This window comes from Megalobrama amblycephala, linkage group LG10, assembly GCF_018812025.1.
Source record: "Megalobrama amblycephala isolate DHTTF-2021 linkage group LG10, ASM1881202v1, whole genome shotgun sequence".
Classification (NCBI taxonomy): domain Eukaryota; kingdom Metazoa; phylum Chordata; class Actinopteri; order Cypriniformes; family Xenocyprididae; genus Megalobrama; species Megalobrama amblycephala.
In genome coordinates, this window is record NC_063053.1 from 14,556,491 (window position 1) to 14,578,240 (window position 21,750).

At 35.3% G+C, this 21,750-nt stretch overlaps 1 protein-coding gene across 2 annotated transcripts; it reads right to left on the minus strand.

Annotated features, from left to right (window-relative positions):
- Nucleotides 1-429: 429 nt before the first annotated feature.
- On the minus strand, nt 430-21,512 carry tspan15 (tetraspanin 15). Of its 2 annotated transcripts, none has more exons than XM_048204759.1 (8): nt 21,284-21,512; nt 14,558-14,743; nt 13,865-13,939; nt 13,171-13,266; nt 10,867-10,980; nt 4,491-4,541; nt 3,917-4,033; nt 430-1,890 (listed from the first exon to the last, which is right to left on the minus strand). In XM_048204759.1, the coding sequence occupies exons 1-8, from the start codon at nt 21,365-21,367 to the stop codon at nt 1,729-1,731; spliced, it is 885 nt and encodes a 294-aa protein (XP_048060716.1). In that variant the 5' UTR covers nt 21,368-21,512; the 3' UTR covers nt 430-1,728. The 2 variants fall into 2 exon arrangements, with proteins under 2 accessions (XP_048060716.1, XP_048060717.1); XM_048204760.1 differs by lacking the exon at nt 21,284-21,512 and adding an exon at nt 14,992-15,051.
- Nucleotides 21,513-21,750: the final 238 nt, after the last annotated feature.

Below are 21,750 nucleotides of genomic sequence, written 5' to 3' on the forward strand. Positions count from 1 at the left end.
CCATACTCTGATTTCTTTTTTCCATACTTTTCCAGACCTGGAAATTACTCAAATCAAATTCCATACTTTTCCAAACCGCGTAGGAACCCTGAAATGTAAAAGATGATAACTTTTTTTTTTTAAAAGCATGTTAAAATGTGAGTATTAAAATGATACATCAGGATTTAAGGAATGTTTATTTCTGTTGTTTAGTCATTACAAAACTATGTGACAATACTTTTATCTAATCCTAATATCCTAATCTATATTTTTTAAAGGAGATAAAAGTAAAATTTAAATAAAAATGACATGGCACAAATAAATTGGTGAAACAGACCATCATTATCCATGTCTAAAGTGCAATATTCAGAGTGATGCAGTCCCTCTGTAAAGTCAAACCAGCATGACAGAGAACAGATAAGAACATCCACTGAAGCAGCAGAACACAGCTCTGTAAACATCATTTATTCATTCATTCAGCAGGACACTCACTGTTCAGGGCAATACTCGAGCTTTAACAGTCAAGTCAATACATAGAGAAATCACACAAAAGACATCAGGTCAAGGAACAAAAAAAAGAAAGAATAGATGTTAAGGCTAGAGTAATGTTAAGGCTTAATGTTACTCACATCAACCTGTTTGTTTGCAATTATTTTTCATTGAATGACACTTAAACAAATGGAATATATGGTTTAAATTTACATAAAAACTGTAGAAACTTTAAATATGTCATCTGATGATTCCCCTGTGATTTAATGACAAGGAACAACCATCTTATGTATTTATCATAAAAACAGGTCAAAATATACAGTTTACTTGGATTTTATGTTTATACGAAAAAGAGAGACAGAATAGAGGATATAAAAGCTACTTTGGCACAGTTTAAAAAAAAAGAAAGAAGATATACCCAAAGATGTACACGTGATGCTCTGATAGAAATATGTTGAACTTGAAAAAGAAAAATTATTATGAGAAGCACAACATATAAAAGATGGTAATGAAAACTCCCAGATTCGTAGATTACAAAATAATCAGATCATAATGAGTATCTTTATGAATCGCTCAATGTGAAGTAATATTTCATAATAATAATAAAAAAATAAATAAAAAAAAAACACCAAACACAATATGGTGGCCACTAAGGGATTGGATTTACAAAGCATTTTAGTGTGGAAATTTTATGGTCAGAATTTATACCGTTTCATCTTAAGACACACAAAAGAGGCAGCATTTTTATTATGACGAATGCAGCTGTAGATTTATAGAAGTTCTCTTAAGGGAAGCACACTGTTGCACTGGAAAAAAGAAACCTTGCACTTTATCACCTGAGACTGACAGGGTGCCAATTGTCTAATCAGTTTCCCTGTTAAACAAAGCTAAACTGCATGAAAGTTAAAGGTATTCTGACTCAGTGGACCTGATGTAAATACAAGGCATCTTCTGTGTGATTTAGTAGAAAAAAAATCTGACACGGAAGCATCAGTTCATTTTGACACATAAACTACCCATTTTCAGCTGACAGATAAAATAATGAATCCTGAGTGTAACTGTGAAAACAATATTGACAGTACAAAAATGACTTGCATCAGTATCTGTGGCTGATATTACAACAGTAACAGCACAGTTGTGTTTTGCAGAGAGAGAGAGAGCTACAAATAGTTATTTTCATCCACAGCAGGTGACAATACCTGCAGAAATCCTTTTATCTACGTAGTATCCAATATAAGGCTTTCTTTTAGGAGTTTTCACTCAGTCGATCAAAGGCATGCATCTGCAGCATTTGGCCAGCTTGCTTTGGCGTTTCTTCCCCTGGGGTCCGTCGTCCAGCAGACCATCCATATAGTGACCATACTCCTCAATGGCATCTTCCACACGGGTGATATAAAGCCAGGTAAAGATCACTCCAAAAAACTACCAAAAAAGAGAAAGGCATTTGTTCAACACAAATGAAAAAAACAAATAATCTTTTACTATGTGATCTTTGAAGGGTTTATTGCATGTATTGCCCACTTCAAGTTCCCCACATCATTTCAACTGGACTGAGATCTGGACTTTGATTAGCCCTTTCAAAATCTCAACGGATGACCATTTAGCAAAATTTGTGCAGTCTGTTTCTAATGGTTGCCTGATGCACATTCTCATTAACTGTCACCAGAGACACTTGATGGGGCCCTGATCCATCTGCTTTTGGGGTGAATTTGGTTGGACGGCCTGGCCTGGACACATTGCCAGTGGTCTGAAACATTGGTTGTACATTAATGTGTGTACAGAAATGGCTTTCCCTTTCAAACGGTATACTTTTGTGCCTTATTTACTCCTAAAGGGTGATTAATAGTACCTTAAAGGTACATATTAGTACCTAAATGGTACATATTAGTACCTTTTGAAAGGTACAAAAAGCTGTACAAAAAGTGCAATTTGATTAGTTATATCACCTTTTATTCATTGACATTGGTGAAATGCCAACGCAATATCTTTGCTTGGGGTGTACTAACTTTTTCACAGCACCGTGTTAATCTGCACACTTCATTCTGCAGCTATAGCCTACTATTTGTGCAGTAATATAAATCATGTAATAAACATCTGGAATGGTTCACAGTGTGGGGAGACTGACTAATTACTTTGAATCAACTGTGAATCACCATTTACGGGAAAAAAGTATGTAAATAATTATAGCTTCTCGGTTTCAAGACATTTCTTGTAAAAAACAAAAAAGTCCCACAAAGTCACTGCTAGAAATTCTACAGTATATCCATGTCTTTCTCAACAATACCTGTGTTCATCACAGATAACACTATATCTTCTGACATCATTTCCTGTGAAACAGCCTACAGATTGGGACTGTCTGACCTAAAATAAACTTAGCCCAGCACTTCCAATGTCCTGGAGCCTTTGTAAGAGAAAAGAGTAAAAGTATACTTTTTGAGTGCAGGATTTTTTTTCTGTACTGTTGGGTTATCAAAGTTGCAGCATTATTGAAATGACTACAAAATGGATTAAAAATTTATGTGATTATGATAATCCACATCTGTGACTGTGGAGTTTTCGATGCATCAAGGCACCTCTTTAAAACTGGTTCAAATTGGGGGGACACACAACAACAGCTGCACATTAGAGGCTGCTTTTGAAAGTGAGACGCATTTCCAGACTGCTAATTTGTTGAAAATTTGTCTACTCATGGTACTCTTTTGAGAAAAGTTTAAATTCATTCAAACCATGTCTCTCACCAACCTTCATCAGTGCGGAAAACACTTAACAAGGGGATATTATGTAAAGAGGGAATTTAATTACACTGAACTTATGAGTTGGCACAGATAATGATGAATGAAGACAAGATGAAATATCTCCAAGAAGCCAAATTCATGCTGTAATAACTGATAAACATGAATCGGTTTTATATGAACATAAAAACAACAGGATGGGCCATTAATACACTGTTGACGTGTAATCTTTTAAAATGCGAAAATGAAGAATGGTTTACCAGAAATGCTAGCCTACACTATAGTAGTTTGACAATAAGCACTGTAGTTTTTGAAAATGAAATCGACAAAACAGAAATAACATTCTTATGGATGGATAGAGAAGAGTTTGTTTTTTTGTTGTAGGCTGTCCAATTAGTTTTTCTTTTCATTCAACAAAGAAAGAGAACAGGATCTCCAGAAAGATTTGATGGGTTTAAAAGTTGTTTTTTCCCCACACAACCCCAACACCCTTGTGAAAACCATTTAAAACTGCAATAATTGCTGTCATAACTCTTATCTCGAACTCTTCAAACACTTTGAAAGGTTCTTTCAATGAAAGAAAGATGTCATTTTTGTTCTTGACAAGCTTGCAAGGGATAAGAGAATGTATGTTTTAAGAAATTGCATCATTTGAAATATTACAATGAATTATGCAAGCAATCTAAACCTTCTTTTCTGATAAGCATGAGTCTTACCTGAGGTAATAGGATGCCCAGAAGAAGTCCAGCCATGATTGTATAGTTGTCCATGAACCAAATAAAAACTGCATCGGTGCAACCACGGATGTAGATGGCATCTATATTTTCTAGCCTCTGTGGACAAAGGTCAGGCCAGAGAAACAGAGGTCATATTCAAAGGTCATCTTTTCATTATTCAATTCTAAGAGTCAAAAAACTGCCTTCTTTGCATCTCTTATTAACAAAACAATGTTGTGAAGTAATGGATGTGTTCAGAGATGCAAATGTATTGAGATAATTGGATGCTATTATAAGGCAGATTATCATTCATCTGTGCATGCTGCATAACCTCACAGCCTGTTAAAATTCAGAAGGGGTTCTCATTGCTCTTCCCAGATGATATGATTACTGATCAGACCTTTGACCCCTCCAAATGACTGTATTTATACCAGGTCAATCGACACAGGACACAGAGCACTTTTCAAATATCAGAATGCACTTATAAGCTACTCTAACCTCCTCTTTCGTTCACAAAAGCAGATCTAACCAAAACATCGTCGGACATAGAAATAGAGGTGATCAGGGAACGTACCTCTTTACCCAGGGTCTTGTATCCACACATCGTATTAACAACTTCAGAAGGCTGTAATACACAAGCAAATGCAGTCTTACCATTTTCATAGAAGTAGCAAAATATTTCCTGCATGTCCCTTAAAAAGTAAGATTGCAAACAGATCTGGCAAACAGCAAAACCTATGGTGGAAAAAAACTTTTTCCAACTTGATATTCTCAAGTTAGATCATAGATATGAAATTACACTTTGTGCTGATTAATAACTAGCCTACTCTCAACATAACAGGTTTCCATTTTACTAGTTTTGTCATTGTTATTTACAGAGGTTTTAGTCAAACTAATGTAGTGCTAAGAATACTAAGCTTTATAAATGAAGCTGAAATCATTCTGTGAGTAACTGTTCACATGCTGATTATTTAAATGGATAGTTCACCCAGGAATGAATATTCAGACATTAATTATTCATCCTAATGTCATGCTTAATCTGACTTTTGGTTCATCTTTGGTTGATTCACCAATGAATTTTATTTTAATGATATCAGAGATTTCTGTTCCTCCATTGAAAGTTAAAGGTGCCCTAGAATTAAATATTGAATTTATATTGGCATAGTTGAATAACAAGAGTTCAGTACATGGAAAAGACATACACTGAGTTTCAAACTCCATTGTTTCCTCCTTCTTACCTTCTTATATAAATCTAATTTGTTTAAAAGACCTCAGAAGAACAGGCGAATCTCAACATAACACCGACTGTTACGTAACAGTCGGGGTGTACGCCCCCAATATTTGCATATGCCAGCCCATGTTCAAGGCATTACACAAGGGCAGAACGTCTGGATGTGCACAGCTGAATCATCAGACTAGGTAAGCAAGCAAGAACAATAGCGAAAAATGGCAGATGGAGCAATAATAACTGACATGATCCATGATAACATGATATTTTTGTGAATTGTCTTTCTAAATGTTTCGTTAGCATGTTGCTAATGTATTGTTAAATGTGGTTAAAGTTACCATCGTTTCTTACTGAATTCACGGAGACAAGAGCCGTCGCTATTTTCATTTTTAAACACTTGCAGTCTGTATAATTCATAAACACAACTTCATTCTTTATAAATCTCTCCAACAGTGTGTAATGTTAGCTTTAGCCACGCAGCATAGCCTCAAACTCATTCAGAATCAAATGTAATACATCCAAATAAATACAATACTCACATGATCCGATGTATGCATGCAGCATGCATGACGAACATCTTGTAAAGATCCATTTTGAGGGTTATATTAGCTGTGTGAACTGTGTTTATGCGGTTCAAGGCAAGTGCGAGCTCCGGGGGAGGGGAGCACGAGAATTAAAGGGACCGCAACCTATATATCGGTGCATAGTTAATGATGCCCCAAAATAGGCAGTTAAAAAAATGAATTAAAAAAAAAATCTATGGGGTATTTTGAGATGAAACTTCACAGACACATTCAGGGGACACCTTAGACTTATATTACATCTTTTAAAAAGAAGTTCTAGAGCACCTTTAAAGTAACTTTCAATCAATGTTCATCATATAAAAGAGATCAAGTCTCTTCAGAAGATGTGGATTAAACCACTTGATTAATATCCGTTTCTTTTACGAACTCCTTATGAACTTTGTAAAGAGTCAATGTTTTGGTTGCATAGACTTTTAATGGAGAGACATAAATATCTCAGATTTCATTAAAAAGATTTTTATTTGTGTTTTAAAGATGAACAAAAGTCTTGTGGGTTTGGATTGAAGTAAGGGTGAGTAAATGATGACAGAATTTTCATTTTTGGGTGAACTATCTCTTTAAAATCAGTGACATGACCTTATTAAAATGGAAAAGGTTCCCAATATAGATTTTCCAGACTACATCAAAATGTAGTTTGTTTGCCTGAAAGCCAGAGAGAGCTGATGACAGGACCAATTTACATTTAAAATGACAAGCACATCAGGAGACAACCCAAAAAGACAAACTGATAAGTGGATTGAGAATGTGACAATTTCATGCATCCTTGGAGCAACAAATTCAGCTCAAGGGAATGTAAAAAACAGGAATATAAGTTTAGATTAAGCTAAAAATTCCTTTAAATAATATGTGAGTTTTATTAACATGAGGTTCAAACAAAGAGGCAGATAATTTAACAAGATCTTGTATCTTATAAGATAAGCACACACTTGTAACCAAGACACCTTGAAGAAATTCAGCCAAAATAGCCTGTCTGTGATATCAAGACCTTGTAGGCACCATGCCTTAAGATAATAAACTTAATAACTTAGGAATAACATATTTTTTCAGTTTGTTAGATGGTTAACAGTACATAAATATATTAAGAGAATCAGAGGTGAGAATCAAATGTTGTTGACTCTTTGATATCAATACATAAAAGCCTGCATTGTTTGATCAATGTATATGCATTGGTATTTTTATATTTGGAAAATACATCTGCCATAATATTAATATATGGTCCTACTTTACTTTGAGCTGCGGTTTTCTTATATTATAATCTGGTCAGAAGCAAAGAACCAACAATGAACAAACTGATCTCCATCAGTCTTAATTAAGTGGGATTAAAGATCATTTCTTTGGTAATGTCATCAAATTAGATTCTGATATTCAATTTCAGACAAAACATTCTGATGTAATCTTCACATATAGAAAGCATTTTGGTGCACTGCTTTGTCTTAGACTGAAGTAATGATGAGATAATGCTTGTCCACAGGTAATCTGCACACAGCTGGATGTTGGCAAACAAACTCTGTGCTAGTTTCAAAACTAATGAAAAATGAATGTCCTTTTGACTGCAAGACCTACTTTAGTATTGTACTTCAAAGGACCTATTTTTCAACTGTCCTATGCAACTCCAAAAAATTAGCTCTTTTAATATTCAGGTGAATCTAATATCAAACTGCTGGGCCATGTTACTAACGTTCTGGCTTAAGTTGGGAATGTTTGACAAGAAAATAAATATGCAAGATACAAACTAACAAAAATATCAGTCATCTTTATCGTCACACGGTGTAACAATGTCTGACTAAAAGTCGTGCAGATAGGTCTTTACTGTTATGATTTTTCTTAATTTTCTTGAAAAAATTGCCTATTTTTTTCTATACAATGAAAGTGAATGGAATCTAATGGTGTTTGAAAACCAAAAATCATCAAATTATCTTCTTTTATGTTCCACAGAACAATGAAAAACATACAGGTTTGAAACGACATGAGGAAGAGTAAATTATGACAGAATTATCAACATTATTAGAACTATGTGAACTACCTCTTTAACTAACAAAAGTCAGGTCCCTTCCACCAGGAAGTGACATCATTTCTGGCACAACAATAGCAGCACAAACATTCCACCCTAAATTGACACTCATGTAAGCGAACTCTCAATCCCTCATTGAACTATGGTTAACTCGAGCCCTATATTTCCATTCTGTTAGACAGTTTGTTCATGTTATTGCCATTGTGGAAATAACCAAGCTATCAGTCAGTGCTTCATCAGAGCATATTTTCGAAAGACGGGTACCCTTTTATAGAAATACTTCTTAAAATGCAACACAAGAATATTCACTTTTAGCAGTTACAGATTTCAAAAGATACACAAAACAGGAATGACCCAGATAACGCAGGATCATTATGAGCTCAACGTTTCCATAAATGAACAAAATGTAAAGCAAAGCAACTGGCTGTTATGGAAACTGGAAAACCTGAGCAGAAAGAAGAAATCTAAAATTTCAAAAATATGTCATGGACAAAGTTCCTTCCTAATTCACTGGATGTAGTAGCATTATTTTTCTACGTGTAAAATTCAGCATGTGACAGTTAATTTTGAAACTGAAAAAATGAGCAGAGCTTAAAAGGGACAACAAAACTAACTGAGGAATGCTGAAACACAAAGTGATCATTTCTTCCTTTTATGCGTTTCATCTTTGCCCTTTATGTCTCCTTTCAGGTAAGCAAACAGTAACCTCATGAAAGACTCAATTATAAAAGCAATAAATGCTTTTGGTTACCAAGTGAACCAGGGCTGGTCTAAATTTAAAATTTAATTTAATTACCCTAGGATTATATTTAGTTAACAGAAGAATGATTTATTTAGGTTGTTCGACAAAGTGGTGCAGTTGGCATGTCCACATTTTGCAGAGTTAGTTGCATTTCTGGGTCAACATATTTTGTTGATCTTGAAACTACATTCCTGTCTGAAAATTTAATCCTAACCATATCCCTACTCCTAACTAACACTACCAAAAACGTATCCCTATAATCAGAGGGAAATGATAGGTGAATAACAATGATGTAGAAGCACCTAACCCTGGTTGTAATCCTAAACTTGACAAAAACTAAAATTGTCCCTCAAGTCTGATTAGAATGTTGATGCTGATCCAGGAACATGTTGCACTTGGTGAAATCAGGTTCTGCGTGCAGTTGACAGCAGCAACTGTATTAAAGCATTAGTTCACCCCAAAGGCAGTCAATGGAGGGACAGACAACTCTCAGATTTCATCAAAAAGATACAAATTTGTGTTCTGAAGATGAACGAAAGTCTTAAATGTTTAGAACGACATGAGGGTGAGTAATTAAAGACAGAATTTTCATTTTAGGGTGAGCTAACCACTTAAAGTTCACAGATATACCAACGTTATCTCACGACCAATTCGTACGTATTTCGTACGAAATCGACCCCCGCACTTTTGATAAGGGCTGCTTTAATCAGTCACAATATATCATCTTTTAGCTTAGGATATTTTCTTTCAAATGAGACCATTTTCACGTTTCTGTGAGCTTTCGTTCGTAAATAATCAACTGTTTTGTCGCGGATGTGAAGAACAAGAAATGCGCTCTGGAACGGAGAAACACACGATCTCCAAACAATCGATCACAGCTTGCTAACATTTTAGGACAGGTCGATGGTATATAAATCATGCCCGAATATTAGCGTTTGTCAATCAAGCCAAACCGTCCATTCAGAAACCCGAGAAATTTGACACTTTAAGGTAAGGAGGCTGATCTCTCTGGTTGACGCGCGAGCTGGCTTGACTGAAGTTTTCGTGAGGATTTATAGTTTATGGACTGTTTTGATTTTGGTAATTACATCTAGAAAGGTAAATGCATTAATGACATCTATAAAATAGATATCTGAAAGCGAAACGAAAGTTATTGCTTCGCAACACAGTGGGGAGGACGCAAGAGAGGAGACCTGCGTGTTTAATTGGTATGTGTATATTGTAATACTGCATTTACAATGCTTATCAGTGCCGTGCACTTTGATCGCGAAAGTGAAAGTGCCCTTTGCGGTCGCATCGCGGTTCCCCAACGTTCCCATTTCTCCCGATGTGAACCGTGAGCTCCAGTCCATTACAATTTAGAGCAGTTAAGGCCCAAGTATACTTCATTTCCCGTGTTCCGCTCAAGCGTACGAGCCTTTCAAAGAACTCCTTTGCCCATGAGCGCGGAAAGATGCGTTCTGCGCATGCACACGTGCACCGTCCGTGGTCATAACAATACCACCACCCCACCCCCCGGACGCAGTTTGGTCCCCCCCCCACTTTGAAAATGTCGCCTGCGCCCCTGACGAGGTGGCTAATTCGTACGACCTCACTCGTACAAATTCATACAATTTGTCTAAACCCCAGTGACGGGTAGGTTTAGGGGCGGGGTTTGGGGTAGGTCATTTGTACGAATTCATACGAATTTGGCAACTCATACAATACGTACGAATTAGCAAAAAACAAACAAATTTGTACGAGTGAGTTAGAACGAATTTGTATGATTTAGCCACCCCGTAAAATAAGTAAAATAAGCCATGAGATCGGGTTGGATATACAGCAGTATATGTGTATGAAACATCTGTAAAAAGATTCTGGAGATAATGGCATTGTGGGAAACATGCTTTAGCAATATTCTAACCTAATCATCTGTGAAATATTAATAGGATACCAAATGAATTCATGATTTTTTAACTAGCTTCAGACATACAGCTTGCCTACTTGATCAAATGTGTACACTATCATTCAAAAGTTTTGGATAGTTAAGATTTGTTTGAAAGCAGACTTCTCTGAAATGTTTTTGAAAGAAGTCTCTTATGCTCACAGAGTCTTTATTATTATTATCAATGTTGAAAACAGTTACGTATACAATATTTTTGTGAAAACCGTGATACATTTTTTTAGGAATCTCTGATAAATAAAAAATTCAAAAGAACAGTATTTATTTGAAATAGAAATCTTTAGTAACAATTTGAAATACCAAACATTTGAAAGGTAAAGTGGAATGTGCTTTATGGACTCTTCTTGCAAGAGTTGTGTTAAACAGCAAACAAAACATAATGAGTTATGTGTGTGTATAGGTTTACACTGCAAGAGGATTGAAAAAAATATTCATAGACAAACCTTGACAATACAGCAGGTGTATGGCACTCCACACGCTAGTGGACCAGGAGCAGAGCAATTATGATACATGTTCACCTGCCAGTCCGAGTACTCCTTTCCCCCACAACACTTGAACTGGAAAAACAAGAGTCGAAGCAGTAAAACCACTTATCAATGGAAATCGGAGGAAGGAAGGAAGGCTTCGGAGGAAGACCATTATTTTGGTAAAGCTGGTTGTTTTCTCATCTAGCACTGCTAAAGATCTGTTGAGACTATGCTGTGGTAGAACACAGTGATACATAAGACTGTTGGAAGAATATTTGTACATTGCATTTTTAAAAACAACATTTGTGCAAATGGTTGGATACTGGTTGAATTTTCTAGCATGTCATCTGCTAAATTGCACCTAGGTTGACAGGGCATGAAACATGAGAGGTGAATGAATATTCTGAGCTGCTCTGTATTCATTTATTGAGCCAACAGCTTTCAGAGAACAAGCATGAATAAATATAAGGCTCCTGTCTTCCCTCACTGAATGGCACAATTCATATTCTAGCCCCTTAGCTCATTTAAATGGCAGTGAATAACATTTGAGGAAATTACTGAAGCAATTGGTTGACTCCCTCAAAAGAAGCACATCTTTACTGATGTACAAGAATTATATGACAATCGGCAAAGAGCATAATTGTGTGATATCCAATAGCAGAAGGCAAACAGAAATTAATGCAGCGTGGGATGTCAGCCATAAAACAAATAAATGAGGAATGACCAGGACCCCTCTGGGAATGAAGCCACTCTCTACATCAGCCTGACAGAAAACACTGACTGTGTTCCGATTCACAGGTTCCTGCGCAGAGTTCACTGCTCAATACTGAGAATGGGAGATCTGCAGAAATCCACTTCACTTGACAAACTAAGCTGCCTTTAATTGATCAAAAATATATAAAATACAGCCAAGTGAATTTATATAAAATATGTATTATTTTAAAATCACTGTTCTTATATTTTATATTACTGTTGAAATGAAAATGTTTCTTACATAATTTTTTTATGTCACCTTATTTAATGTTACTGTAATAGTTTTTTTTCAGGCAGTTTATAACCTTTGAACAACGTAGAAACTATCCCAAAGACAACTTAAACAGTTGCATGCAGATGCTCTGGGTGTGGTTGTGCATTTGAAGGTCTGGCAGACATTCTCATGCACTTGAATGCACTCAGAGCCACTGGGCTCTTTGACACCTTTGCCATTAAAATGCCTATGCATTGAAAGTTTTGTAGATGTGTCTGCTAGGTGTCTAAAATTACAAGTAGAGCTCTTTAAATGGACTGCTTCTACAAAGTCTAAATTCTCATAATTGATGGGGCTTTCAAAGGATCACAGTTTGTCTGTATATGGTGGAACGGCTTATTTACTCTAGGTCTTTATATAATTTCCTTTCATATCATTGTCCAGGTCTTTTTTTTATTTTCCACACATAAAAGTAAATACAAAAAAATTTCTAAAGCAAATGGTTAATCTCATCAGGAATTGTTGTTACTTAATTTATGGTCATTAAAACCCACCCCTCATTTTGTTGTTTTAACTACAGTATAAAAGGGACATCTGAATTGTCACTACATCATCTGAGTTGGATTAAAGGGCCTAGTGATTTTCATGATAAATGAATGTCATGGAATTTAGACATTTTTGGATTAATAAGTCAAAAGTAATACTGTACATTTAATAAAATTCATAACCAACCAACAATTTTTTTTAAACAAAAGGTATTCACTACAAACCACCAAAATAAAAGTTTCATTTAACCTAATTTAAAAAATGATGACAGAATTTATTACTAACAAAAAAATTGTAAAGAAAAAAACCTGTTGTGCAGGCGTTTTTTTTTTTTTTGAAAAAATGCAATATTTGTTGCAAAAAGAAACTGTTGTATTTTCATTTTATTACATTTTTAAAAGATTGACTGAATTTTTAGGTTTTATGATTAATTTTAATTAAATCTTAAATTTGTATTAAATCATAAATCATAAAAGAAAATTAAAACAAAAAAATACAATGGAATTCAGGCAAAAACACCACCACCACCACAGATTTCATATGGCCATAGTATTGTTACAATTTTAATAATTATTAAATTCAATTGATTAGCTATGCCTTATGATGATGAATCATCTTTTATTAAAAATATGTATTAATTTATTAATTAGAAATATTAATTAAAACAATTAAAATGGAATCCAGAAAAAAATGGATTTAGTTTACCAGCTTCTTTTTAAAAATGAGTATAATCGTATGGATCATGCTCCATGATATAAATCTCTTACCGTACTCTGAACAAAGTCCATGATGTTTTTGAAATCAAGGTCATCATAGTAATTCACCATGCCTTTACGAATGTTTTTGTTGAGCAGGTCCACTGTCTATTGGACAAAGGAAGTTCAGTGTTATAACAGGAAGATGTTGTTTTTGCAACAAAATTTCATATGTACAATTTCTTTTAACATGGGAGGCCTTTGTTGTTCCTCTCATCTGTTTTGAAGCACTTAGAAATAACAGTAGAATCTGAGGACTGGTACAATTAGGTTCTTAAGAAATATGACTGAAATTAAGTTCACAATGATGGTAATGCTCCGGCATCAAAATTATTTTGTTAATGATTGCTGAAGTGTCAAGAAGCCAAACAAATTTCACTCCCAGTTGACGATGAAATACAACCTCATCTAATCTGAAAACAGTCATGACCCAGCGACCATGTAACAGTACTCACAATGATCTTTTTCACATTAGCATGGATATAGCATGAATAACAACACATTGCATGGCTAAATAGTAATATGAGAACACTGAGAATTCTGTATATACTAAAATTACTTTGTATGGCCAATCTGTCACTTGGAAATGACAAGTACATAGAAAAACGAGTCTAATTATAAAGGCAGGAATTTAACACATTTGTCAAGAACATCATACAACAAACAAATAAGAAAAGAAAAAAATCAGTGATAAAAATGATTGTACCTGGGTCCTAAAGATCAGAGCAACAATCCCACCGACAAGCTCCAAAATGAGACAAAGAGCCAGCATGTAAAGAAACTGCAAGGCAAGAGTAAACAGTGGATTTCAAGTGAAACAGAGACAAGGGCAAATTACTCAGAATCAAATGAAACAACTGTCGCACACCTCAATTTCTGCCCTACTTGGGCAGTGCGTCCATCTGTGTGTGTACAGCACTCAGTGACATTTTCACAAGGCAGATGAAGCAGTGAATACAAATAGCTCATAACATGATTCAATTCCCATCATCTTGTTTCTTTGCTATTGTGTGCATCCTTACAACATTTCTTTCTTCTGTGGGATGCAAAAGATATTTTGAAAAATGTTTTTGTCCATATAATGATGACAACACTGGACATTGACTTTCACTATATGGACAAAAACAAGACATGTTCTTTTGTGTCATAGAGATTTGGAATGTCATGAGGGTGAGTAAATAATGACTGGATTTACAGTTTTGGGTAAACTACCCCTTTAAGCTTATAATATTATTTTTCTGTTTGCCCCCTTCAAAAAGCATCATTATAAAGAATAAAATATGAAGTGTTTTGTGCAGCAAATCAATAAGATTTACATAAGCGATATGCTGAAGTACAGCATTTGTGATGTAGAGGACACTACTATATGCAAGTGTCTAATGGAAAAAAGAAAACTTACCACTTTGAGAAGGCACAAGTTGTCTCTGAGAGACGCCAGAACCCCGATGAAGGAGACGATGAACATGATCACACCGAGCACAATGAGGATAATGGCGGGAGCCAGGAACACTCCTTCCAGCGTTTTGTACCGTTGCCTCTCCACCTCTGCATAGATGCCGATGGCCAAAATAAAGCCCCCTATCAACTGAAATGATGCAAAATAATGGAATTAATGCAAAATTACATTACAGATGGAATGATCAACACTATTTCAGTGACATTAGTACCTTTAAAAAGGCACACGTGTCAAAAACAACACAAAAGATTTAGTCAGGGCCTCAAGAAGTCTAAGAAGAATGGTCAGGAGTATTTTAGTTTTTCATATTTAATGTATTAAGATTAAAACAAGAGCAAAGTATAGCTATTTGAAACTGTGACTTTTTGTATTCTAACCTTGAATCTTAATGGCCCCCCAGATGCACAGAGTGTGATTTCCATTTGAAGATATTCTAAATGATTATCATACTCCGTACTGATCCGAGCTGCAGTTGACTAATTAAAGAATTAAAGCATGTAGTTTTAACCCCAAAGCATTTCTGTGTCAAAATGAAGAGAAGTAGAAATTAGATGTAGGGGAAGCAGTGTTGAGGGTAATACATTACAAGTAATGCGAGTAATCAGATTACTTTTTTCAAGTAACTAGTAAAGTAATACATTACTTTTAAATTTAAAAGACAATATCTGAGTTACCTTTTCAAATAAGTAACGCAAGTTACTTTGTTTTCCCATTTATTGACTGACACCTCTCCTGTCCCCATGTTGAGAGAAATCGGGAGTAAGTGCAGAGGCGTTGTGTGCGCTGTGTGAACATGATGGTTATTCCAGACTAGCTCTAAACTAAATGTGAGAATGCATTGTACTCATTTCGCTTGCACAAAAACATATTAATTTTTCCTCAAAATCAATAAAAAGTGAAATGCAACTCTGAATATTACACAAACCCACAATAATTAAATGTTAAATATACTTTATGTATTTAATCTCACTTTATTAATCAATGTCTTTGCTGCTGACGGTGACCTTCTATGATCCAATAGATCACTGACAAGCCACGCAATATCGCGTTCATATCGCAGATGAATCGCCTTCGATAATGAACGCGATATTGCGTAGCTTGTCAGTGAACTACGGTTCTGTCTATTAAATGCCGCTCCATTTGAAAGCAGGTGATGGCGATTTAGCGGTAATCAGGGAACCGGCTTTACTGACGAAATGCGCGTGACAATCTCATGCGATATATCGTGCAGCCCTATTTATTACTTAAGTAAGAGTTTTGAACTTTCTTTTCCTGCATCCTATTCTTCTGCAATCCAGAATGTCAGCACAGATGAAAGGTTTGTTTGAGCTGTGCCCTCTACTGTACAGGTGTGATTTTGCATTTCCTTCAGCCTGAGGCTTATTTATTTCACTTTTGGTGTGAAAGGGCCTTTACATCTGCCAAAAATAATATATATATATTTAAAAAACAAATAAAAAAAAACAAACAAGCAAGCAAGTCCAGCCCAGATGAATAAAAGTAACGTAAAAGTACTGTAACACATTACTTTACATAAAAAATAACTAAGTATAGCAATTAGTTACCTTTTTAGGGAGTAATGCAATATTGTAATCCATTACTTTGAAAAGTAACTTTCCCCAACACTGAGGAGAAGCAGATGTCATATGAAGCTGTGCAAAAGTGACAAAGAACAGCAAATGCACTTCTGCAACCCAGAGAAATAAACACTGAGATCCAGTGACATGGCTTAATGGCATAATTAAATAATAACCATTATAATGCTGGCCTGGAAATTGCAGCAAAACCACTTCATGCCTGTTAACTCAATGTGTGTGTGAACATGTCTGCGTGCATATGGCCTTTACAACAAATTTGTTGTGCCAATGCATTCCTTCTGTTTCTGGACTTCCTTTCACACCAGGATACAGCCTGTATGGATAAGAAGTAGTAATCTTCTTCCTTAAATAGAGAGGCATAATCGGTATGTACTAGGGACTAAAATCATTGCCAGTGCATCAATAATATTATATTATAAATGGTGTGTAAATCACTAATTGTTCTGAAATGATACCGTACTGTTCAACAGTACAGCAGATCAAATTTCAGTCAGCTAAATTGTATGGTGCAGCTAAATTGTATGGTGAATGTGAGGGGGTGTAAACAGGTCAAACTGGACTAATTACAAAGTAAATGACTCACCCACTCAGACCACTTTAATCTCATCCAAATTGAAATGAAATTGAAACACAAAATGGTCTGCGAGTAATCCGGTTTTTAGTAACAGTCCACTCAGTCTGGTTAAATTAAAGCTTTACCTCCACGTCTGCCAACATCATTAGTTTAGGACTAATGGGTGCTAAAATAAGAAGGTGGCCATTGTTGAAGCAATATAAAAACATTAACTTAGTCTCTTATATGTGCTCAAAAGTTGCATTTTGATTGTTTATATTGCACTAATATTGTGAAATATTACTATAATTATGAGAATTACAAAATAACTATTTTCTATTTTAAAGGTGCCCTAGATTCAAAAATTGAATTTACCTCGGCATAGTTAAATAACAAGAGTTCAGTACATGGAAAAGACATACAGTGAGTCTCAAACTCCATTGCTTCCTCCTTCTTATATAAATCTCATTTGTTTAAAAGACCTCCGAAGAACAGGCGAATCTCAACATAACACCGACTGTTACGTAACAGTCGGGGTGTACGCCCCCAATATTTGCATATGCCAGCCCATGTTCCCAACATTATGAAAGGCATTAGACAAGGGCAGAACGTCTGGATGTGCACAGCTGAATCATCAGACTAGGTAAGCAAGCAAGGACAATAGCGAAAAATGGCAGATGGAGCAACAATAACTGACATGATCCATGATATCATGATATTTTTAGTGATATTTGTAAATTGTCTTTCTAAATGTTTCATTAGCATGTTGCTAATGTACTGTTAAATGTGGTTAAAGTTACCATCGTTTATTACTGTATTCACGGAGACAAGAGAGTCGTCGCTATTTTCATTTTTAAACACTTGCAGTCTGTATAATGCATAAACACAACTTCATTCTTTATAAATCTCTCCAACAGTGTAGCATTAGCCTTTAGCCAAGGAGGACAGCCTCAAACTCATTCAGAATCAATGTAAACATCCAAATAAACACTGTACTAACGCGATTAGACATGCTGCATGACGAACACTTTGTAAAGATCCATTTTGAGTGTTATATTAGCTGTTTGAACTTTTTTTATGTTGTTTAAGGCAAGCGCGAGCTCTGGGGGAGGGGCGCACGAGAATTAAAGGGCCACACACCCTGAATTGGCTCATTTCTAATTATGCCCCAAAATAGGCAGTTAAAAAAATGAATTAAAAAAATCTATAGGGTATTTTGAGCTGAAACTTCACAGACACATTCAGGGGACACCTTAGACTTATATTACATCTTTTAAAAAAAAAGTTCTAGGGCACCTTTAATATATTCTAAAAAGTAATTTATTCCTATGATGACAAAGCTGAACTCTCATCAGTTTTCAGAATTTTTTACTCTTCAGTGTCACATGATCCTTCATAAATCATTTCTAGTGCTGAATATTTCTTATTATCAACGTCGAAAACAGTTGCGTTACTTAATATTTTTGTGGAAACCGTGATTCTTAGAAAGATCAAAAGAACAGCATCTATTTGAAACAGAAATCTTTTGAAATCTTGATACTGATAGATTGAAAGAGAAACAAAAAAATGCCTTTATGTTAAGGTCCCTCAATAAGGTTTCAAATGCCTCATGGGAAATTCCAAGGACAGTTCGAGACCACCACCACCTCATTTCAGCAGAAGCTGGTTCTATCTGGGTGGTCAGAGTTACTTATAATTAATTTATTTTCATGTACCTTTATTCCAAACTGCATTGCTTAAACATTTTTATTACTTAAAAAGGTATAAGAAAACAAAGATCATCTTTATAGCAATTTACAAAATATCTAGCACAGAGGTCTTCAACCCTGCTTGGTCCTCCAAAATTTATTCCCCACCTACTTCAGCACACCTGCCTGTGTGTTTTCAAGCGATCCTGAACAGCTTAATTCGCCACTTCAGGTGTGTTTGATTAGGATTGGATTTTGGTCGCTCATTTACATGACAATGGCGTTTTGGGGCCCTGGAATCGTAAACTTTTGAAAAAGGGTTTTAAAATGCAAGTTTTTGAAAACAATACTGTTATCATCTGTGTAAACTGTAAAAATGTGAATTTGTGAAAACGGTGACGTCATGCTCATGCGTATTACATGTTCAGTCTATAGGCACGTAGTTTTTCTTTACAAAGGGACATTACCAACTACTGGCTTGCTTTAATACAGCATTTTTAGTCATTTTCGCAGACGTGTGAACGGGAATCATTTTGACAAAGTATGTGAAAAATGCAAAAGGAAAGCTTTTCCGTTTTTAGTACATTGTTGTCGTGTAAACATACCCTAAACTCTGCAGGGCAGTGAGTCACCAGGAGCAGTGTTGAAGACCTTACATCTGCAATTCAAAACTGTTTCAGTAAAGTAAGCACCTTCAACCTCTTCAAGTCAAGCAAGTTGTACGCACAAAAAATAAAAGACCAATCAACATGAGTGCACAATAATCAACAGAGATGGAAAGAACAGATGTACGCCCTTGCCTTTGTGAGCAGAATAGCCATCCACACATAATAATTCACCCTTGCAGCCTTGTGTGAAGCACGTGCACCAGGTTTTTTGTGAAAGCCCTGATGAGAGCAGCACAAAGTGTGCGCAGGTCAGCCAGCACTGTAATACTGCTGCCAATGGGCCACCAAGAGGCTCGGCTGGTGGCATAATGGTCTGAAATAGCATCCTGTGGGGCCCATTGTTTATGCTGTCAGCGTGATGGATTCAACATGTGCAGTCCTGCTCTTGACAGAAAGCTATGAGAGAAGCACAATGGTGCAGCCCATAGCATTTCAAACCTCTGCTGCCACGAAGAGTGCCTTTGACACTAGCCCTTTTCTCACAATAATCTATTTTAAATACCAATAATGGATGAGAGTAAAGATAACAGAATGTCATAGTCCCTACGCCATGACAGTGGCTCAAACTTGAATAATACTACAATGAAAAGCATATGAAACGGTATTATCAAAGCATTTGCATATCAAACAGTATTAAAGCATAAATAACACATTAAATATCACATAAATGCCACGAATGTGAAATGCATAGAAAAGATTATTATAAACATGACACAAATGGATGACACAAAATAATATGATGCAAAAAAATAAAAATAAAGAACACCAAATGTGGAGAAGAGAAACAAAATTAAGCTGAACAATAGGAACAAACATAGTGACTATAATTTGTAGCTGAATTTATGCTAAGAATTTTAATCAGATCTGAGTCTGAACGGTTTTAAAATTTAAAACTGCAAATATCAGGGCTTATGTAACCCCAAATGACTCTCTAGTTTATTTTTAGTAAGTCACAGTTTGACAACAGTAAATAAGAGTATTACATAACTTGAGAACCAAAATACAACAAGCTTGATAAAGTTTTGCATTAAAAGCACTAGAATAGAATATTCACTAATGGCTTTTATAATATATGTACAGTACAAGTATATGTATGGTTATATGTATCTAGACAATATATTAAAGGATCAACCATTCAGGACACATGCAAACTATTTTTAAAACTTTCAACTGATTTAAAGTACAAGGCAATCCAGGACATACCTTCGCCACCCCTGCACTACTGGATAAGTAAAGGTATTACAACAGACTGTTATCTATAATAATTTTATATTGTTTATAATATAATAAGAGCTATAAGTTAGATTTTATAATCCTATAAAGCATACACAGAGGATTTATCCTACTATTCAGTCTTATGGTGAACAAAACTGCTCTCTGACCATAAAAATAAAGGTCTTACATAGCAAGCAAACATCATACTAAAGACATCAAAAAGGATACTGCTCATATAGGTGGGAAAGAGTCTTCAAGTGGAAAATTCTTAAAGAATTTACATACAACAATGTATGTTTCTCAACTTGAGCTGAGTGAATATGTGCTATGATATGAAATATTAATGATGGCTTTCACAGTATGACTGCACAGTGCACAGTATTTTGGTCATGTGATTATCATAATGCAATCAATAACAGAAGCAAGGGCACCACAAACCACTAACATTAGTCTGTTTCGGTTTCTATCTACTTCTCTCAAATGGAAATGCTATTTACTTGTTGTTTTGTGCCCAAAAGTACAAGAAAAGTGTTTAACTATTTAAATTATCTACTTTAATTAGTCATTATTTCCGCTTAGTGTTTTCTACAGCAGAAATATTTATTAATAAATCAATTAATAAACACATGCAACGTCGTAAAAAACATTGATGTTTTCAACAGCAAGTTACTCTACTAAAGAGATTATTCAGTAACAAACTCTTAATCCCACAGTACAGTAGGAGGGTGGGGTCAAGAGCACTGTCAGGTTAATAGGTGTGATCTTAACATAATTAAAATATATAAACATGCTCAATGTTACTTCTAGCAGACTTCTCATATCCAACTATAATGTTTGCTTTCTCTCTGTTCTTTCCGACTTTTTAAACCGCACATTTGCTGACGTAGCCTAATGGATTTATCACACCGATCTATATCATATAAGAGAGAAAAAACAATCAAACTCACCCAGAAAATTGTTGCATATACGATTAACGAGAACTTGAGAAAGATGTACGAGCACCTATCGCAATATCGGACTTCATTTGACATGTTAAAACCGTATTAAAAAAAACGTATAAAACGTTCCCGTAAACACTTCCTGGTTTGTTTGTATCGTCTACCTGAGTGAGCAGAGCACGCGATCCATTATCACTCACGCCGACTAGAATTACAATATTTTGATTGATGGGTGCTTTGTCCAATGGGAGAGCGGGATTTCACATAGCAGAGAGTTTGTTGTTTTGTAGTTCTTAATGACATGCTTACTTTTTTAACACTAGTTACAGTTAACATGAAAAAAACCCCCCACAAAATACAAAACAATAAACAAAGGTAACCCATTAAAGTAAATCACATTTAATGTATATATATATATATATATATATATATATATATATATATATATAGCTATACACACACTGCGCTCCAAAAGT